Source organism: Achroia grisella, unplaced genomic scaffold (assembly GCF_030625045.1).
Source record: "Achroia grisella isolate CSIRO2021 unplaced genomic scaffold, CSIRO_AGI_Agris_v1 utg540, whole genome shotgun sequence".
NCBI lineage: Eukaryota > Metazoa > Arthropoda > Insecta > Lepidoptera > Pyralidae > Achroia > Achroia grisella.
Genome location: NW_026712925.1, coordinates 3444893 through 3466404, shown reverse-complemented (window position 1 = coordinate 3466404; position 21512 = coordinate 3444893). Strand labels below are relative to the sequence as shown.

General features: G+C 31.7%; 2 protein-coding genes across 5 annotated transcripts; one reads left to right on the top strand and one right to left on the bottom strand.

Moving 5' to 3' along the window:
• Positions 1–251: 251 nt before the first annotated feature.
• On the bottom strand, positions 252–8826 carry LOC131847716 (BTB/POZ domain-containing protein KCTD3). The gene is made up of 13 exons (XM_059197354.1): positions 8674–8826; positions 7864–8177; positions 6800–6962; positions 6355–6431; positions 5678–5771; positions 5238–5455; positions 4528–4740; positions 3936–4052; positions 3208–3347; positions 2810–2984; positions 2382–2478; positions 1898–2076; positions 252–1176 (listed from the first exon to the last, which is right to left on the bottom strand). The coding sequence occupies exons 1-13, from the start codon at positions 8718–8720 to the stop codon at positions 1040–1042; spliced, it is 1971 nt and encodes a 656-aa protein (XP_059053337.1). The 5' UTR covers positions 8721–8826; the 3' UTR covers positions 252–1039.
• A 506-nt stretch (positions 8827–9332) lies between these two features.
• On the top strand, positions 9333–21093 carry LOC131847715 (dolichyl-diphosphooligosaccharide--protein glycosyltransferase subunit STT3B). Of its 4 annotated transcripts, none has more exons than XM_059197350.1 (15): positions 9333–9628; positions 9715–9933; positions 10946–11189; positions 11697–11895; positions 12293–12464; positions 12931–13109; positions 14441–14628; positions 15014–15204; positions 15500–15602; positions 16022–16264; positions 16605–16702; positions 17026–17154; positions 17521–17605; positions 18011–18034; positions 19416–21093. In XM_059197350.1, exons 1-15 carry the CDS (start codon positions 9447–9449, stop codon positions 19491–19493), a joined length of 2334 nt encoding a protein of 777 aa, XP_059053333.1. In that variant the 5' UTR covers positions 9333–9446; the 3' UTR covers positions 19494–21093. The 4 variants fall into 4 exon arrangements, with proteins under 4 accessions (XP_059053333.1, XP_059053335.1, XP_059053336.1 ...); XM_059197352.1 differs by having other exon boundaries at positions 18011–18064; XM_059197353.1 differs by having other exon boundaries at positions 18011–18068; positions 19416–19504.
• The last annotated feature ends 419 nt before the right edge of the window (positions 21094–21512 follow it).

Genomic DNA, 21512 nt, shown 5'->3' with positions numbered 1-21512 from the left:
TGAAATCAGTCTTTATACTCCGTATGCACTCTATATTCGGCCTTATACACAAAAGCCAGTTATCCACACATGTTCACGATTATAGTGCTAAATAATGAATTTAAAAAAATCATAGGCGGAAACAACATACCTTCATCATTTGTAGCGAGACCATTGCCGTACAAAATAACATTCGTTTGGTAATACCATCAAGAATGAAAGAAATGTATCATCATCTTCACGATTATTCGTAAAAGGCGATGTAAACATAGAACATAATAAAATAAAGATTATACAAAATACAAAGCCGACCAGAACAAACGAGTACGAAAGATCTTTGCGAGTATTATTGTTTTTCGGGTATATAATGAATAAGTACATAATATTGGTATAGATTGAATAATCGTATAGAGTACCTATTAAAAAAAAAATTTGACACAGGTTTTATTGTGACTATATTTTTTGTATACTGTTTATGAATGGTCTTTATTAGCACTACAATACTGAATGATAAGAGTAAATCATGCTCATCACATATTAAAAGTTCAAACAAGCGGGCAATATCTTGTTCTAAATAATGTTTATTTAATAACTATAGGGCAGAAACAAAAGTGCATAAAAGGGATTCTTTTTACTAATTAACTTTTGTATAATATACACCCAGCACTGTAAAAGTGCATAAGTCAAGGATTAGAAGGCGGGAAATACATAAATTTTTTATTAATAAAGAAAAAACCACGCCATATCTCCTTTTTATCGATAAAGACGTAATGCCGCCTGCGCTAGCGGGGCATCAGTGGACGATGATAGGATGTAACTCAGGTCAATTAGCCTATTACGATAAATTTATTAGGACCAGTCTTCTACTTCCTTTACAGGACCGCATGTATTTATACTTGCCTGGTTTTTATACTGTTGATAATATAGAATCAATACTCCTAGACCCATCCAGGAGTAAATACTAAACGTAGTTACTCTAAGGCTTCAGGAGTAACAATATTTAGTAAAAGAGGAGTGAGCATATAGAGAGCAACGAGCCGCAGTTGGGCGCGGGCGGTGTTCATGGCGCCAGCGGTCTGTTCGGCGAGTGCGGCGCGGGCTGCGCAGGCTGCGCGTCCAAATCACATGTTGACAGCAGGCGGACCAGCTCGTCGGGGCTTGGTCCTCCGTCCTTTTCTGGTGACTCCTCGCCTTCACCTGTAGTTTATTTTTATGTTATACAACTATACTACTACTACTACTACTGACATATTAGTGAGAATACCAAACAAGCCAGACCACTACATAGAAAGACGTATATACGTATAAACAGCACTATGACCATTACAAAGTAGAATGTCAATATATAGTGAGTCCTTTTTTGGGTTGCTAATATTTGGGCCTAAGATATTATGTATTCATATCTTGTAATTTCACTTTCATATCTCATAATTCAAACAAAACACAGCTTACATCAAACTTTTGAGGGCAGACACAGGTGAGACATCGCTTCCCATTTATCTCCCAGGCGTTTTCATTGCTGACGACACCTTTACTTTGTATCAGTAATTTAACTGTCATGTCTATCCTTACAAATCAAAACACAGCTTACATATCAAGCTACCCACACTGAGAGGTTTACTTAAAGTCGATCTTGGTAATTACGGAATAAGTTTTTTTCGGTAATATCTTTAAAAGTTTTATGAACTGCAGTAACTTCTATAATAGAACGTGTATCTAAAGCTGTACTAGCAGGCTCCTACCAGATTTGGCGAGCGATGAAGGTGTGTGTAGACGTATGTCGGCAAGGGGCCCCTTCAACCTATATCCGGGTCACAAGTCCTGAAAACTGCTCTGAGTTTCCCTCTGCCATACGATGGATCCAGATTTCGCACGGTAAATATATGAAATGATAAAAAGTTTATCTCTGGTGACTGACCGGAATGTGGAGCGGCAGGCTTCGCAGCACGATCTATGGGTGCAGTGAGGTCCCACATCTGCGTGGCTCCGGAGCGGTGACCTGCCAGCAGCAACCGTCGCGGCCGCAGCGCGCCCTCACACTCCGCCACCACGAAGCACGACACCGCCGACCCGTCCACCGACTGGATCGTGCACACCCTGAACAAACAATATTAGTTATTTAAAGCGAGCACCAGATATAGTTACCATTACGCATAATAAACTAGGGCAAATCACACAGTAGCGCTGTGTGAATAGCCCTAATCACAAAATAAACAGAACTTGTATATATACATACAAGATATAGTACAAAGCAACTGAAAAATTTATATATTTTTTAGTAAATACTAGTGAGTACATACTTAATATATTAAATAGAAAACACCCAAACAAATATAATAGTTAATGTTAAATTTGTCTTAAAATTATAAAAAACAGAGTATTGCAAAAAAATAATATTGTACCTTTTTCCATTGGAAGCTAGTCTAACAAATAATGTGTCACTATCGGGAACTATTTTCTGTATGAATATTTGTTCTTCGTCTTGTTCACCATATGGTCCTGAAAATTATATATAATTAATATTATAAAGTGTAGTGTAGTAATTAAAAAATAATATTTATTTCGACAACATATTCTAAACATCCTACTAGTACATCTTAATAATACTTTATTTGCTAAATGCTACCTACATAAACGACACAAAGTATTATTATTCTCATTGTTATTAATCGCGACTTCGTCTGCATAAACTTTCACTACCTATTTCATAAAGAACCGTTCATTCGTTTAGTCGTAAGAAGATAAAACAGAGACAGACAGAAACTTTCACATATCTAATATTATTTTAACATTGATATGAGAAATTCTAGTAATATGTAACATTACTGACCACAGTCATTGTGTGCCTGCGCAGTGGGAGCCTCCAGCGCGAGCACCTTGAAGGCAGCCTTGGGCGTAGTGCCCGGCTGCGTGGAGATCATACCGCGGAAACGCGTCACTCGCCACGATCTCACATGGTTGTACTCACTGCATACTGAGATCAAGTACTTCTCTGATAGGGAAACCTATACACAATATACAATTAATATATAATCCTTAGATATAATGTTCATCCTAAAACTTTACAGGTACACAAAATGCAAATTGGAGCGACTGGACATCTTACTATTAGGTGGGCTGTCAGCTTGTTTCCTATTCGACGTACATAAAATGATTATCCATATTCATATTGTAAGTATAAATAAGCATAAGTAAAGTATTATAAGTACAATTTTACTTTATACATACTTTAGTAATAGGACTCTGGTGAACAGTGAAGGTCTGGAATAACTGCGGACCGTGGCCGACTGTCTCTGGGTGTTGTACGATCACTCGTACTGACCCGTATCTAGTACCGTATGCGATCTCGATCCAGTTACCGCATAAATCTATTAAAAATATATTACACGCTAATTACAGTGAGAATAGATATTGTGGAGACAAACTCCGAAATTACTTAAGCAATCGCGGTGTGTCATCGCGATTTTTTTTATTGAGAATGAAATGGCTATTCTCTTTGAATTAATTTCACGGGTTGTAATTAATTTACGAGTTCCATAAGTATTTAATACATTACGTGTATATATTCTAATCTATAGAAGTAAGGGTAAGTAAGTAAGGGCTAAAACAATATTTGCCGGGTCAGCTAGTATAATAATATAAAAGAAAATTTACGCGTGGCGATAGAATGAGAATACAACTTGTCTCCGCTATATTGAATGTTTGGTTTCTAGTAAATATTGCATAGGTTCCGCAGGAGCGTCAAAAGCCTAATCATCAGAGCAATGCCTGATTATCCACTCCAGAGTCATTTGACTTCATGTCACTGCTATGGACCCAGTGCAACTGGAAGTGGGAATGGACATATGAATAAATTTCTTTATGTTCATATTTTACTAACCAAATACTAACATCATACAGATCTTAAATATTCAAAATAAATAAATTAGTAATAAAAAGATCGTAAGGAGACTTACTTGTTTTCGGTGTAAGATATACAGATATAGCAGAAATAGGCTCTTGATTTGGATCCTTATACAATTGTGTGACAAGTAAATCATTATCCTTCATCCGAAGTGGAAACTTTTGCATGTCTGGAATAAAAGGATATTTTTTTAACATTATAGAATGATGAAATAAATTTATAAATTGTTTAGCTTTAAATACTTATAGAAAATGATGGTAGGCGGCAAGCACCGCTATTTTTTTAAGTTAAAAATGAAACTTCATGGAAAATAAATCGAAAAGTATATCATCATTGCCTTGCCTTTATCCCATTATTTGGGGTCGGCGCAGTATGTCATTCTCTTCGAAAAGTATATATTATTGATTATTCAATTAATAAAGAAATATTAAAACTAAGTAAATGTATCAAATAACAAACGTAACAAAATATAGTTAATTTCCGACATAGTGAAAGGGGTAGGTAGATTTATAGACACTAATAGTTTACATATATGTTGGAATGAAGCAATAAAATACTTAATGTTCCCAACGTCTAAAGCCTACTCTCCCTGGTAGAACACATTATAAAAATTGTGTTATAGATACAAAAAAAAGCATATATACCAATATAGTTGATGGCACCAGTGGCGGTACCCAGAAGTAGGAACGAGCCGGCGGTGTCGTATGTTGTAAGATGTGCGACGTCTTGCGTCTGCCAGTGCTGCGTGCTGGTGTGCCACACGCCCGCTTTGCTGCGACTCGCGGCGCCGCTCAGCGCCACTAGTTGCGGGCCCACGAACAGAAGGTGCTCCACTCGGACTCCCAAATTGAATGTACCTACACAAATCAGATATCTTATATATATAAGCATCCTTTATTTGATATATCAAATAGGATTGCAATATACTTTAATTTCTTTTCTTTTCTAGAAAAAAAATGAAATATTAAAAGAAGAAAAGTGTTTACAACCTGTTTTGTACATAAATATTTAAAAACATCATAAAAAACAATTGAAATATATTCACAAATGTCAACAGACAACCGTCTTGGATTTCATACATAATAATGTATAATATATAAAAGAACCGGCAAATACAAACAAAAAGCTTGATGAATACCTTTATTTATTGCTGAAAACTGGATTACAATATGTTACGTTATTTAAAACATATTTACGCGTACAGACAGTGGAAGCCACTGTTTACTTAGAGTAAACCCAGTAAATTAATAAGAAAAGTAAAGGCTGATTAAGAGTTTCGAAAGTTGTAGTTGATATATAATCTGTTGAAAATAAAACAAAATGTCCTATATAATTGATCGAGTACAGTACTAACCAATCAAAGTTCTTCTAACAGGTTCTGTATGTGTTGAAAACGCCCATAATTTTACAAGTGGTCCGCTAGTGATACCGAGCATGACGTCAGTTCCGGCGGAGTTGTTACCGCTTGAGTTAGCGCTACCGCCTGTTTTGGCGTTTAGTGCTATTCTCTCAATGACAGAATCTTGAACAGGCGATTGGAATACAACGTACCACCCACACGAGTCAGTTAATCTGAAAATTGAGTTATTACCTAGCTAACTTAGAAATTTTATTATTAATTATGTTATTTAAATTATATTTAATTTATTTAGGGTGTACCATGAGGAGTACCGTGGGTGGAAACCCATGGGTGTAGCACCCATATTATGTTTCAAACATATATATTATAACAAAATCTGATCACTCAGATTTTGTTATAATCAGAACTAATATTACATATGATTGGTTATTTACCTATATCCTGTAACAAAATGTGTATATGCAACAGCAACCCAATTGTGGTGTGCCTTAATAATTTGAACTTTCATAGAGTCCGCCCAAGTGTTGACTGAAAATTTTAATATTTAATATAAATCAGTATACAAAGAATGTTAAATCTAGAATAATAATAAAATACATCAATAGCAACCAGAAAAAAATTAATAGTAATATAATTAATACTTGAAGTTTTATAATCGGATGCGGCCGGTGGTCTACCAGTAAAAAAAAAACCACTTTATTTCCGATGGTCACAGGTTCTATTCATCACATGATGCAAACATTTGTATTCATAAGTAGGATTATTTGAATTGGTCTGGGTGTTTTTTCATTATGTATGTATTTACAAAAAAAAGTATCTAAGTAGTATCATTGTCTAGTATCCATAACACAAGCTCTGCTTAGAGTGGGACTAGGCGGTGCTGTGTGAATTGCCCTGGATTTTTATTGTTATTATTTATATTAAAGTGGAAGAAAATATTACACACACTATCATGCACCTTGCACACACATATGATGATATAAATATAGGTTTAGATTTTAATTTATATATATATTATAAATTAAAACCTAAACTATTTAAAATAAAATATGGTCCAATTTTAACTAGTGAGCTACCAAGAGTAACATAATAATAAATATATTGTAATTACCTTCCGGTGGCCGTAGGCCTTTATGGCCATCTGCATTGCCTAAAGATGCGGCTCGAGAGTGACCTCTGCCACAACGGCTACAAAGAAAAATTATTTTAGTCTAGAGATTATTTTTTTTACATAATACATTACACTTATAATTATCAAAATAAACATTTACAATAGTTCCATAAAATTTATTATCAAATTTTATTATTATTTAGAAGCCATAAATTCTAACAGAGTCCTACGTAACAAAAATAGTTAATAACACTTTAATATTACAAAAAAATAGGTGTAAATATAAATAGTTATGAATATTTCCATCTGTTTCTTCTATAAATTAAAGTACTAAATTGCAAGTTAGGTGGTGTCCACCTCTCTACTAGGTCAAGAACTTTTTAATTAGTTCTGTTAGATAATTACAATTAACAGAAATAAAATATGAGGCAAAAATAGTTTGCACCTTAGTTGATCTTGAGATGGTATCCTCCCAACAGCGCGCAGATCAAGAGATGAGTTTCTAGAATGAGTTCTGTTGGTTGGTGCTTCTGAACTTGATGCTGTAGAATTTTTTCTTGACCCATTACCATTTCTACTATTACTGTTGTTTGGTAATGGTGTGTTTACTATAAAAAAAAAGAAGTAACAACTAATATTTTTTTAACTATGAAAAATTCTATATATGTATTGTTAGATATATAATCCGTGGGTTGTGTGTTGTGTAAAAACCTCTAATAAAAGGAAATTTCAGAAATAGTTTCATTTGAACTGCGTTGATTATTCAATAAAAACCTCAGGTCAGTCCTGAAAATAAAAAAAAATGGGATCCACAATTGAAGGTTGTGCACCACTGTTGTAGGCTACAGTGCAAACATAATATTTAAATAATTGTCTAGGATTTGTAGCCATCATGGTTATAGTTGAAACAAATAAGGACAGTAAAGGAAGTCTGAGTTATTGTAGAATGCCAATTCTACAATAACTCAGACTTCCTTACTAAGACAATTGCAACTTGACAATTTTTTTAAATATATTTTATAATTTTTGTAGACTAATTTAAAACCCCCTATAATTATCTAATTTTTAAAATAAGCTTTATTTGATAGAGAAAACATGAATTTTATTTCTTTTGGTTTCAAATTCGCACTAAAACACTATGTCACATGACATTTCCGAGATTCATTCATTCATAATTTAAGAGCTACGCTCTTGTCGGTGGAGCTCTTGCCACTTTCCGCGATCTTCCAGATATGACCTCATATTTCAATAAACGAAACTAGGCTAATACGGCGCTCTAACTGTTTTGAGTGATAAGTATACAGATTTTATCAAAATCTTGTGTGGATAAATATGTGTACCTTTAGAGTACAGTAAAGTTATTTAAATGAACTAGAAATTTGTACATAAAGAAATATTTTTTTTTAAATCATTAGGCACTTATAATTATGATAATGAATAAACGAATATGTTTGAAAAGTGGAATGATAATTTATTAACAATTATTAATATATAAAAATTAAATCTTACATGGTGGTGGCAAATATCCATAAAATAGCACATCTCCACAGGAAGAATGATTCATTTCATCGCAGAGAGCCAACCTTCTACTCAATGGCATTATACCAAAATAATCACACTCATGTCTAAGTGCTCTTATGTTAACATTGTTTAAATCTATATCCCTAGTCCGTAGAAAATTTAAAATAAGTCCAAATAGTTTTGGATCTCTGTCTATAAAAATAGCTCCAGTCTCATCTCTAACAGTGGGTATTCGACCACTCAATAATGCTGAGAAAAAAGTGTCAGGCACCCATGTCAATGTATGCCAGGAAGTAGCAAATCTGTAAATTTATATATAATAGTTAATAAAATTACTAATTATAATGCTATAAAATATATCGAAAGATTTTTATGATATAGATAAAACAACAGACAAATAGAATTAGAGTAAATAAGCACTGTTTAATTATTAATCAATGGAATATTTTAATAAACTTTACGTAAATCAGAATTTTATTTTACATAGGTGTTAGTTTTGCAATGTTATGCAGAATTATTTTAATAAAAAGACTTACCAAGATTGTTTAGTAAATATGCACATAAACGAAATTTAGGACAATAACTGTTACAAACTTTCATATTCATTAAATCTATTTTATTTATAGTGTATTATTGGAAAAGTGTAAACTATTATTGGTGTAATATAATGTATAAAATATTTGTTACATAGAACTAAGTACCGACGAGATTTTTATTATGTGAAAAGGTAAAAACAGGAAACTATCCTTCGTATAAATGTATACTTTCTACTATAAAGTAAAAGATTAATTTATGTACCTGGTACCACCCACGTTTAAGTTTACAATTTCATGATAATCAGACATTATACTAATTTATTATTCAGATACTAAAAAAATATAATATTCCAGTCGTTAAGATTTAATATTTAATGAAAATATATATTAGACGAGAAGAGAAATTCATTTTATTTACAATACAATACAATAGGATGTTGTCAACAATGTCAACGTCAACAAAATGTCAACTGTCAAACAAAACTAAACGAAAATAGACTAAATCATATTTCGAGTCGATCTCTAATAACAATGTAATGTTCACTAACTAGTAACTACCTATTATTCAATCAAATACAAATTAAATTAATATTTAATGCAATTGACAAAATGCAATTAAAATAATTTTTGAAAACTATAATTAAGGTTTCATCGAAGTGCAAACAAGACAAAAAATAATGCGACGAGAACCATTGGTTCCATCGGAACAAATTTTTATGGATTATCTGATTGATATAATACCCTTTTCTGCAAATATTTAAATTCACCAAAAAATCTCAAGAACAAGAGATACATATCTAAACTTAAGTCTGTAATAAATTAGTGTAATAAAATTATTACGTTATTAATATTCTGTTGTTCCTTGAACCTCACCTCGCAGATTTCAATACTGGCAACTAAATTTAACAGAGACGTGTCCGTCAGTCAGTCACCTCATATAGTTAATTTTCATAAAATCGAATTGCTGAAACTAATGTATGAAAATACAATTATTGTGATTTTTTAGGATAGTTCTTAGTGATAACAGATACCAAGATGCCAACCGCCGCCGTTGCTAAATCTGCTAACGGCCGTAGTAAGGGAGTATTCAAAAATACTGCCGGCTTCAGCACCCTTATCACAGTTACCGTGCTATCATTAGCTTGGTTGTCCGGCTTTGCGTCCCGGTTATTCGCTGTTATACGTTTTGAAAGTATTATCCATGAGTTTGATCCATGGTAAGTTTTGTTTGTGTTTAATACGCAATAGCTCCATTAATCATCAAGTTTGAAGATTGCGCGTGTTAACTGCATACGTGTTTCAGGTTCAACTATCGCTCTACCGCGTATATGGTACAACATGGGTTTTACAATTTTCTGAACTGGTTCGATGAAAGGGCATGGTACCCTTTAGGACGCATTGTCGGTGGTACTGTATACCCCGGATTGATGATTACTTCTGGCACAATACATTGGATATTACACACATTAAATATTCCAATTCATATTCGTGATATTTGTGTATTTTTGGCACCTGTATTCAGGTTTGTGTAGTTCTATACTATATCTAATACTTAGCAATACATATCCAATACTTTACAATAAATTAAAGAACAACAAATTGCAACCAATAACTACAAACTTTTTATATTGTTATAAATTACACTGGGTGATTGATTAGTTGATTATTATAATGTAATCTATATTTGTTTGCCAAAGTGTAACACAGTTATGGCGGACTAGGGGGTGTGGTCTCCATGATTATAGTTTATTATGAGAAAATGGCCTTACATACATATAAGAATAATAATGTTTTACTTATTTATTATTATTGGAATTAGTAGATTTTATAGAATTTATTTATGATATTGCACAAAATTATAATAGCTCAGAATCAGTGTTTTTTTTTATTTTATTGATTATATAATTACTTATCTAATAATAAATGATATCATAATATAATATTAACTAACATTGAAATATAACAAGGGTATTTTTTAGAACTAGACAGATACATGGATATCTGTCAAATATGTTTGTATTTAAATATTAATAACAATGTAAATTGCAATCGGTGGAACAAATATGTGGCAGGCTATTTACACTCTATTAATACAACTTGTTATGGAAAACAGGCTCCTTGTTGCTCTTGAGGCATACTAAAAGAGAACTAATTGGAATAATATAAATAGAATACTTTAAGTTTAAATAATGTAATAATAATGACAATACCTAAAATGCTTAAACCTTTTTTGAGATTACCACACATAAACATATAACAATCATTGTGTTCAGTACTACTATATTGATGGAAGATCCCTATAAGAGGTTTTCTTATATATCCTTCATGCATAAACCACATTCAATAACATTTTCATTTTGTCTACATTAAGGAATTTAAATGTATTAGTTAAAACAGTTTAAATCATATCCTATCAACATTTAAAGAGCATGATGGAAGATTGCGGAATATGCTCCACCAAAATGAGTGTGGTTTTTAAATTATGAATGAATGAATAGGTTAAAATAATAATGCTTTACTTTTTTATATTTTAGTGGGCTAACAGCTATAGCCACATATCTGTTGACATCTGAACTGTGGTCTCGTGGTGCTGGGTTATTTGCAGCATGTTTCATAGCTGTTGTGCCGGGCTACAGCAGTAGATCTGTAGCAGGAAGCTATGACAATGAGGGTATTGCAATATTTGCTCTGCAGTTCACATATTACTTGTGGCTGAAGAGTGTCAAAAGTGGTTCTATATTCTGGTCCATTTGTACTGCACTATCATATTTCTACATGGTGAGTGTGTAATTAAAATATGCTACTGGATTCAGATATTTTTTACATAATGTTTAATCATTTCATGCTATCATGTATCTTATTACATCCTTGTTACTCTAATAATAAAATATAATCTCTTAGTTTTTTCTGTTAGTTTCTCTGATTACTTCTATATCATGCAAAATTATTTTTTAATGTCACCTACATTTATAATTTTTCTTTTTTTAATTAATGATAAATGAACAGTGTTTCTGCCTGCGCTAATGGTAAGGGTGTTGGTGGGCTTGTACATTGATAGTGTAAGATAATAAGATGAGCATAAAGTCGGGTCACTTGGTTGCATCTCATCATAAGGAAATGTTGTCACTATTCTCTGCCACTTATTACCACCAATCAACCCTGTTGGAAGGTTTACATGTATCTGCATATATTATATAACCTCTGTCAATGTACACATGTGGAAGGCAAATGTGGGTACTTTAATAACAATTTTTGATTTTAAACCTATGAACATTGTTCTTTTAGGTATCAGCATGGGGTGGGTATGTGTTCATTATCAACTTAATACCACTTCACGTCTTTGTGCTGTTGATAATGGGACGTTTCTCACAGCGATTGTTTGTCAGCTACAATGTCTTTTATATTGTTGGTTTATTGCTCTCCATGCAAATACCTTTTGTCGGCTTCCAACCAATTCGTACCAGTGAACATATGGCTGCATCTGGTAAGGTTTTTTATATCTCAATCTTAATATTTCTCATCTTTTTTATTTTTATATAGTGTAATATTATTATTATTCAAAATGTCATATTTCTTACTTTTTTATTATCATCATCTAAGTGTAATTTACTTTCTTTTTCTGTTACTTAATAACTAATAAATATATTTAACTAATAAATACAAAAATCCAGGCAACTGTTATTTAACTTGATTCATTGAAAATTATTCAAATATTGTCAAGATTTGAATATTCTAGTATGGAGTATGAAAAACATTATATGTTCTTTAATGACTTGCTATTAAAGCTGATGTAGTGAAAGATTTTTTAGCGATATTTATTCCAGGGGTTGAAATAACTTTTTTTTTTACTTCAAGGTATGTAAACATTTGTTATCCCATAGGTGTTTTTGCATTATTAATGGCTGTCGGTGCTCTGAAGTACCTACATAGTTTGAACCCTAAGGGTCAATGGAAGCAGCTGCTCATAGTGGGTGGATTGATCGCTGCTGCTTTGGTCTTCATTGTAGTCGTGCTATTAACATATATGGGGGTTATTGCTCCTTGGAGTGGACGGTTGGTATAAATTTTAATAGTGAATGATATAAATTTTAACACTGAATTCCCTAGTTTGCGAGATATAAAGTGCCAATAAATTAACTTTTTTTTTGTTGAAAACATCGACATCAACTCTATAAATATTTATCATAAATGATGTCGGTGTTTTGTTCATTAAAATTGCAAAAATAATTATCAAAGCTCATTTTAAAATTATAATGGGACGATTCTGAAATTACAAATACGAACTTAAATTCTCATCTCAAATAGATAGTTTCTATTAATATTCATTGGACTACAGGAGAGTGAAATGTCTAACATTACATATTGGGGTCCTTTAATCATAAATTGAAGAAGTATTATTTTTTAATTAGCCCTTGAGTAACTACTAACAACATAAATTAGATATCAGTTAACTTATCCTATTCGACTAAATTTATTTTGAATTGTGGACAGGTCTTTAAAGTGGAATTGTTTCTTTCAGTTTCTATTCCTTGTGGGACACTGCATACGCTAAAATCCATATTCCGATCATAGCGTCCGTGTCGGAACATCAACCAACAACATGGTCGTCGTTCTTTTTTGATCTCCATGTCCTCGTATGCACATTCCCCGTCGGTTTGTGGTATTGCATCAAAAATATCAACGACGAACGGGTTTTCGGTAAGCAATGTCGTAATTCTCAAACATACTTTACATTATAGGATTATTACTGTTTTTTTTTTCAAACAAACGGTGATTTTATGAGGAAAGAAACCTCATAAAACCGACTTCATGATAACACTTTTTAATTACGACTGCTCCAGTTTAAATAGTATTTATTAGTTTTAGACATTGTTCGTAGTTAATTAATTGAAATAGTGCAATGTGTTTAATAATAATCCTTAACTTAATTATTCTATTTATATATCTTGAAACCACAATTTTTATAAAAATAGGTACATATAACAATCAATTCTCCGTCTTTTCAATAGAATTAAGTAATTCTATCTATGATACTAATATAATAATCATGCTACTCGCTAATTAATGGCTAAATCGCTTTACAAAATCCACTTAATTTATAGACTGCAAATTATAATAGATTAAATTATTTATTCAGCATTTATACCTCCATGCTTACAGACATATCTATAGCTAATTAAAATATATTGCATATACCAATATTGCAATCAAATTTTGTGAGTACAAAAAATATGTTTACACATATTAGGTCATCTTATTATATTTGAGTTATTTGCATTAATTCTAGTATTGAGTGCAAAAAAGCGATTTCGAGGTCAACATGACAGACGGGAAGGATCGAGTCGATCTTAATAGGTTTACTAAAGGAGTGAACATCAGTGCAATTATTAAGTCTGCCGTAGAGGTTACAAGAATATAAATTGCTAAAATAAGTTCTGTTTTGCTATATGATATATTGTTGAAAAACAGGTTAGACAATTCGTGCATTTAACTCGTTTTATTTTTATACCATTTAAAACATTTCCTTTCAATAGTATGGTTTAAAGTGGCATTGATTTCGCAACAATAAACTTGGTAAGAGCAATTTAAAAACAAACTTTCTATATTTTTTTATTTTAGCGTTACATGAGTAAACGTGAACTGTTTAATTGTTTTCATATGTCTGAACCATCAACAAGGTGATAGCCTATCATGTGTAATGGCTATCCCATCTTGATAATCAGGACTGCAAAGCCTTTTTATTCGTCAATATTACTGCTATTGTGCATTCTTCAGACCGGAACACAACTTGCAAAGAAAGCTTGTTGGGCAGCTAGAAGACAGAGGAGCCTATATATAGTCTTCATAAAATAGTTTGTGTGACGATTTATATATACCTGTATATATATATACCTACATGAAAAGGGCTGTTGTAGCTGATATAATATTTGATACTTAAATATTAAAATTGGTTGTTAATACCTCCGTATATGACCTACAAGGATACGTGTTGTCTTCTAAGGTAAATTTATCAATCAAAATAATTCTAGTCGCTCTCTACGCAATAAGCGCTGTATACTTTGCCGGCGTGATGGTTCGTTTGATGCTCACACTGACGCCAGTTGTCTGCGTCCTGTCTGGAATTGCATTCTCCATCTTGTTTGACTTGGCGCTCCGAGAGGATGATATACCCCCACCGCCAGTAGAAGCCGAGGAACCTAAGAATTTGTATGACAAGGTATTGTATTATGTAGTCTACTTTATTAATGGATTTTTTCAAACGGACAGTTAAAGGTTTTGTCACAAAAAACCGCTTATAGATTATAAAAAGATAAATCGTAACGTAGAACGCTAGAAATATTCCAAATTGATTCTTTTTTTTTATGTTGTTTGAAGATAAGTAGACTAAATCATTTTGCAACCAATTTAAGAAAGTAACTGTTGACATTGTATATACAATAAATGGAAATATTTTAGCAATGTATCCTGTCCTAGTATGTTAATTCGCTACGATCTTAACCTAAGATTTACCAAGAGTATGGTGATGCCGGTTTGCCATTAATATTTAGTCAATTTTAAGTATTATTCATAAAATTTGTTTATACTGAGTCGTAACTTTACAGGCCAGTAAATTTAAGAAGCGTACATACGATCCGGCTGCTCCAGTCGACATTGGTCTTGGTATGAACGTGCGTTCGGGGACTTTGATAGCTTTCATGATCTTGCTGATGCTGTTCTCCGTCCATTCCACTTGGGCCACTTCAAATGCATACTCCAGTCCTAGTATTGTACTTGCAAGTTACGGTAATGACGGGTAAGTGCCAGGGAATTTAAATATTATTAACATACTCATGTTATAAACAGGATAATTAATCTATTTATTGAACAAAGGAAAATGGCTTTACAGATTAAATTAATAAGTTTCATACTTAATTATTTTATTTTATTATCTTCGCTAGTATTATAGAAAGAGCAAAAAGATAAATGAACCCTTAATTATAGAAAGAAATTACGTATTATTAAAAATTAACAATTGTGTTGACATAATAAATAAATAAATATATGAAGTAATATTAAAAAGTAATGTATTCCTGTATTATTCTTAATAGATCTCGTAGAATTTTGGACGACTTTAGAGAAGCATATGGTTGGTTATCTCAGAACACAGCAGAGGATGCCAGAATTATGTCCTGGTGGGATTACGGATATCAGGTATGGTTCAATAGAAAAAGTGTCACAATAAATTATTTCGTTTTAATTAATATTATAAATATTGAAGTGAGTTTCTTAAACATTTTAGTTAGTTGGACTTTTACTATTCTCTAGGGCTCAATCAATCATGACAATAGTTTTATGGGAGTCTAGTACAAGGGAGTGAATTCTATAAGTTACAATCGTCAAAATATGTTTAGTTTTGCCATGATACCATATAATATACGGAAATAAAAAATAGGAGTCATGTGGCCACTTTCTAACAACCACTAAAAGATCAATTTATATTATAAAACTAGTTTCATTTCTTTTTACCATGTATTTTGTTTAAAAAAACAGGGCTTATAAAGCTAGCTAGAAATAGGCCATTCCATGAGTTTGTCAAAAATTTTCCTCTTAAAAAATGACCATATTAACAGATCGCCGGCATGGGCAACAGAACAACGCTAGTGGACAACAATACGTGGAATAATTCTCACATAGCTCTCGTTGGTAAAGCAATGGCAAGCAACGAAAGTGCCGCATACCAGATTATGACGGCGCTGGACGTTGATTACGTGCTAGTGATATTTGGAGGCGCAATAGGCTATTCGGGAGACGATATAAATAAGTTTATATGGATGGTCAGGATCGCGGAGGGTGAGCACCCCAAGGATATACATGTAAGTTATATGTTATACGTTTTCAACAAGATATTTTTAAATAAGCAACAGACATGTTTCTTGCTGATACTTCTAGGACAAATGTATATTCCAAATGACAGTAGAATAAATAAGTGATTAGTTAACATTAATTATGTTACGTTTATTTGAAATATTTGAATAACTAAGGAAGACAATAATATTACGTCCTATTAGGAAATCTACCTCAAAATTCTTTAATGTACAAAGTCTCTTGTAGAAAAATGTTATACATTCTTATAGAAATCATCTTTTAATGTTTTATAATAAGTAAGATAAAAATATATACTTTTTAATGCAGTACTATCTTTATTTCTTACAGGAAGCTGATTATTTCACAGAGAGGGGTGAATACAGAGTAGATTCAGAAGCATCTAAAACAATGTTAAATTGTCTAATGTATAAGCTATCATATTATAGGTTAGTATACATTTTTAATAATTAATATAATTATTATATTTAAATTTAGTATAATTATAAACATTATAAGTTTATACTACTTATAAGTAACTAATACAGTAATTTATAAGTATTGGAATGAACTATTTAACTGGTAAATTCAATTTAAACTAAATGATGGTAATAATACGATTTAGTTTTCAAAATCCACAAATACTTGACATTTACAATTAATTTTTAAACGTCTACAGTCTACAGGATATAAAATGTTTGTATGCGCAACTTCTATGCTAGCAGCGATTGTCTTTTTGTTATAGGTTTTTAATTCATTTTTTATTTTTTAGGTATGACAGTGGCGGAAGTCCGCCGGGGTACGATCGCACCCGCGGCGCGCTGCCTGGCAACCGAGGGTTCAAGCTTACCTACCTCGAGGAGGCCTATACAACCGAGCACTGGCTCGTTAGGATATACAGGTATTTTATTCGCTTACATGTCTATAACGTGTAAGTATTAAGTAAAAATGTCTACCAAGTCGAAACTCTGTGCAACGAAATTATACCACTAGAACCCGTTAATGAGACCGTTTACAGAATTTATAAAAAGAGAGTGTAAATTTCAAGTGTTCCTGTGTTGGTTACCAGCCGGATCGCGTGGAAGTAGATTACTAGTTCTCATTTAACAATCTCAATAACCTCCCCCCGTAATGCATATAAAAAAATTCATATGTTCAAAAATTTTTTTTATTCTGAATGGACATAACCTATATTATTTTATGTGTTTCGTTCAATCCGGACGAAGTCGGGATGGACCGCTAGAATAAGACTGATGGTTTGTTGTAGGGTTAAAAAACCTGATGAGTTCAATCGTCCACGTTTGCCACTATCAAAGAGAAAAATCTCCACTACTAATATGATCACGAAAAAGGTAAGAATATTTGCATTTTATCCTATAATTATTTAATGGCAATTTGCTTAGGTTATAGTTAATGTCTGAAAATATTAACATAGGCAGAATGTGAGCTACATTTTTAGTCATCTCCATATAATTATTTATTTACGAGAATTATCTGTGTATTTTCATTCTGTCCATTTACACTTTACACACACAAACAAGACAATTTTTTTCTAGCAAGTTAATTACTAAAAAATGTACATATTACTGTATAAATAAATGTATATAGTACACTGTTGTAATATTTTATATATGTCACAGATGTATGTTTACAGATTTTTATACTTAAATTTCCAATTAAAAAAAAATAAATCAAAATGACTATTTTATAATTTTATTTCTATACAAAAATGAATATAAAATTGTATCGTCTTACAGCTGGCACAGGGAGCTGGAACAATGGTATAGTAACATTGTGCTGTGGTTAGACACGTAGGTAGCGTGCCAAGCTTGTTACAATGCATGTTTGTCAAAATGTCATAATCACTGTCATCTATACATCCCAATTATGTAGACTGATTACAACGCCGCTTGCACGGAATGTGTACGCGAGATGGGTTTATTTTTGTGCTGACTGTATGATTCTTTATTGAAGACATCAGATTGACTGCATTCCTTACACATTTGTTTTAATAAACACATGCTGTAACGGTATCTATTTTACTATAACTTGGACAAGAATATGGTTTTTATTGTAAGCTTACGCATTCCACAGTCTCGGTATATCATTATTTTTTTATAAGATTCTTACTTATATATTAATACTAAAACAATAAATTGTTTACTAGTTGTTTATTTTTATTTCCCGTTATATAATTATAATTCCTAATTATGCCTAATATAATATAAGTAACTAAAATATTAAATAGAAGATTTATATTTAGGGATAAATTAGCATGTTATAGAGTTGTTCCGTAATGTATTTGTATTTCTGTGTTAATTTATTTATTACTGTGATTACGTTTATTATTTTATTTTCTAACTTTATATTTATTATTTGTTGCATCCTATGTTTTTAATAATATGCATATCCTATATATATATAGGGTATGTTCTATCTGTATACGTTAAATGAAATCACTTCTTTAAACAGAGCTTTACTTTATTTATTATTGAAACCTAGAAGCTATTGATAATTGAAATATTAGATTAATTGTCTGATCCACAGTACACTTAAATTAAATAGGGTTTACTTAAGTAAATGTTGCATCCATGAACCAATTTATACATAATTGTTCTTAATTAACGTATTTTTTATTTATTTTTGTTATAAAAAAATGGATGTACTTTATATGTGGTACACTTTAAATATAAATATTTGCATGATTTTCTTAACTTTACCTTCATTCAATTAGGTACTAAGACAGATAGTATAGTATAGACAGATGTAAGCAAAACATTTTTTATTTGTAATTTTACTGCAATGGTTTAAAAATACACTCAGCGTGTGTGATGTACAATGAAGTAACTCAGTGAAAAAATAAAATAATGGCGAAATAAACGGTGCATGCAAATAACATTTATATTAATAGATTTTTCATTCGCGTTTTAAAAAAACAGGAGATTTTCATTTCCATTGTTATGCCTTTTTCTGTGTGTGTAACCCTATAAATATTTTCTACGTGAACAGATTTTGATAAATCTTTAGTTTATTTAATTTCATGTGCTCGTGCCACGTATTTTTGTACATGACCTAGCCTGTAGTTTTTGAATTATCCTTAATAACACAATTGCATTCAGTATTGTTATTACTTTACACTACTCTCTTTAAATACTATTTCAGACGTCGAAGAGAAGAAAAGGCCTATTAAAGAACAAGCCGAATGTGGTGAAAGGAAAGAAGGTTGGGCGACTACAGTGACCGTCTCGTCGATACACCGTATAATATTTGTCTATGAGTGGTAATATTGCATTGCAACTAATACCATGAGAATACTGGACTGTAAGTAATTTTGATGTTTTGAAAAAGTATATAATAAATATGTGTTCAGTCATGTTCGAAATAATAGTTATATTGGAGGCTCTGCCATCGTTTTTTTTAGTAATCGTCTCGTCGACTGAATTAGTCGTCACACAATTGGGTTTTAGAAGTCACTCTTGTTCTCAATTTTAAGTGTTTGAACTGTATAGTATTTGTATATATATTTCACTCACTTTCAACTAAAATAATCGAAAGTTAGTTCGAGAATCTATGGAGTTAATAATAATAAAACCTACAATATTCACAAGTCTGTATATGCAAGAAATATAGCAGCCTAAAATAATTGTGTGATTTATGAAACGAGAACAAGTTTGTTTAAACACTGCACTTTTACCACTCGTAGAAAATAATAAATGACTGACACCAATTCTGTATTTAGTCCATTAGATAAATGGTTTATTATTACGTAGGTGGTTTAGTTCAAATTGGTTTGCACTGCGTGCATGACATGAGTAAAATACAGCTGGTGTGTTCCCACAATGAGATTGCCACCGATATTTCTAACGTTGACGTATCGAGAAAACAGGGAATTTAATAATCAATTCATGTCATATATAATAATTGCTAATAAGAGTATGTGAAGTTGAATGATACTTAAATAAGAGTTTTTCCAAAAGTAATATGTAAATAATTTAATGAGTATCGGTGGTAATTTTGTAAGACGTGATACAATAGTCAAATTATTGTCATGCAATAAAATAAAATAATATTAAGACAATATTTTGAATATAATTGTCATATTGTATATTTACTTATTTAAAACTTAGTCCCGATTATATATAGTAAAGTTTCACCTCTTATGTAATTAATCCAGCCTAATGTTTGTATAGAAACATCAGATAAATAAATTTTATAAAGATCTGTATTATTCAATGGACAAATTCTCACGCCACACTAATAAAATAATTGTGCCGCGTCTCATGTTATGTCGTTCCAAAACAGTGTTTGATGAGTGTAAATTTATAATTGCTACGTCCATTTATATAATAAATAGCATTTACTGAATATTTTTAACATTGTTTGTTATATGTATTAGTATCGGTTTTTTTTTACATATACATTTTGTTAAAACGTCCTCAAACTAAATTCGTGTTAGGTTTCGTTTACAGATATATGAAGTCTCAGTAGAGAAGTTGCATACTGTAGGGCCATATGAATACTGTATATGTACGTTATACAGCTAGTTACGTGGTATCGGTCTCACTTTCAAAGTTATATCATATTTTTTTGGTGTACGTAGCAGGAGCTAAGCACGTATATATTTATTTAACTAATTGTTTTCCCTTAAACTCGCAGAATGCACTAGAAGCGTCACTATTTACGCTCACATACTTTTCAAATTCAGAAATTCTGTAAACGAGACGTTTGATTACACAGCTCAATTTTTGACAATGCATAATAAACAACTTTGTTATGGTCACTGACCTGTAGGACTGATTGAGGTATGGTCGGAATGTAAATAATCTCATCATAAACTAGTAGACAAAATATAAATTGGTAATAAATTGGTTGCCTAGTTTAGTTGAAGTTACCTAGTTAATATATAGATAGAGTAATCAATCACTCTTTAAAAAATTAAATTCGTCATCTGTTAAATAGAGTATTAAATATATCAAGTATTTCGAAAAATTATGGATACAAAAATAGAGCGATGTAATCAATTAAAACGGAAGGTTATTTAAAATTGTTCAAGGTTAGTAATTTTTTAACTTATTCAAGACTTCCATTCGTATGGGGGTTATATGTACCCACGCGAAGATTTAGGTTTTCAAGTGTATCTAAAAACGGCTGCAACATTCGAGATTGACGTTAGTCGGTCACTATTGAAGTATTTGAACTGCAAAATAATTACACCATGTGTTCGCACTACGCTTCACATCAGTACTTATTCACATTTTA

Bases quoted from the DNA above. Each gene is read 5' to 3' on its own strand.
- LOC131847716 (XM_059197354.1), bottom strand. From the start codon at position 8,720: ATGTCTGATTATCATGAAATTGTAAACTTAAACGTGGGTGGTACCAG. The intron at 6,963-7,863 runs GTAAGATTTAAT...TTTTTTTTATAG, and splicing joins TGGATATTTGCCACCACCAT to TAAACACACCATTACCAAAC. The intron at 5,772-6,354 runs GTAATTACAATA...TAAAATTTTCAG, and splicing joins AGGCCTACGGCCACCGGAAG to TCAACACTTGGGCGGACTCT.
- LOC131847715 (XM_059197350.1), top strand. From the start codon at position 9,447: ATGCCAACCGCCGCCGTTGCTAAATCTGCTAACGGCCGTAGTAAGGGA. The intron at 12,465-12,930 runs GTTGGTATAAAT...TGTTTCTTTCAG, and splicing joins ATTGCTCCTTGGAGTGGACG to TTTCTATTCCTTGTGGGACA. The intron at 16,265-16,604 runs GTAAGTTATATG...TATTTCTTACAG, and splicing joins AGCACCCCAAGGATATACAT to GAAGCTGATTATTTCACAGA.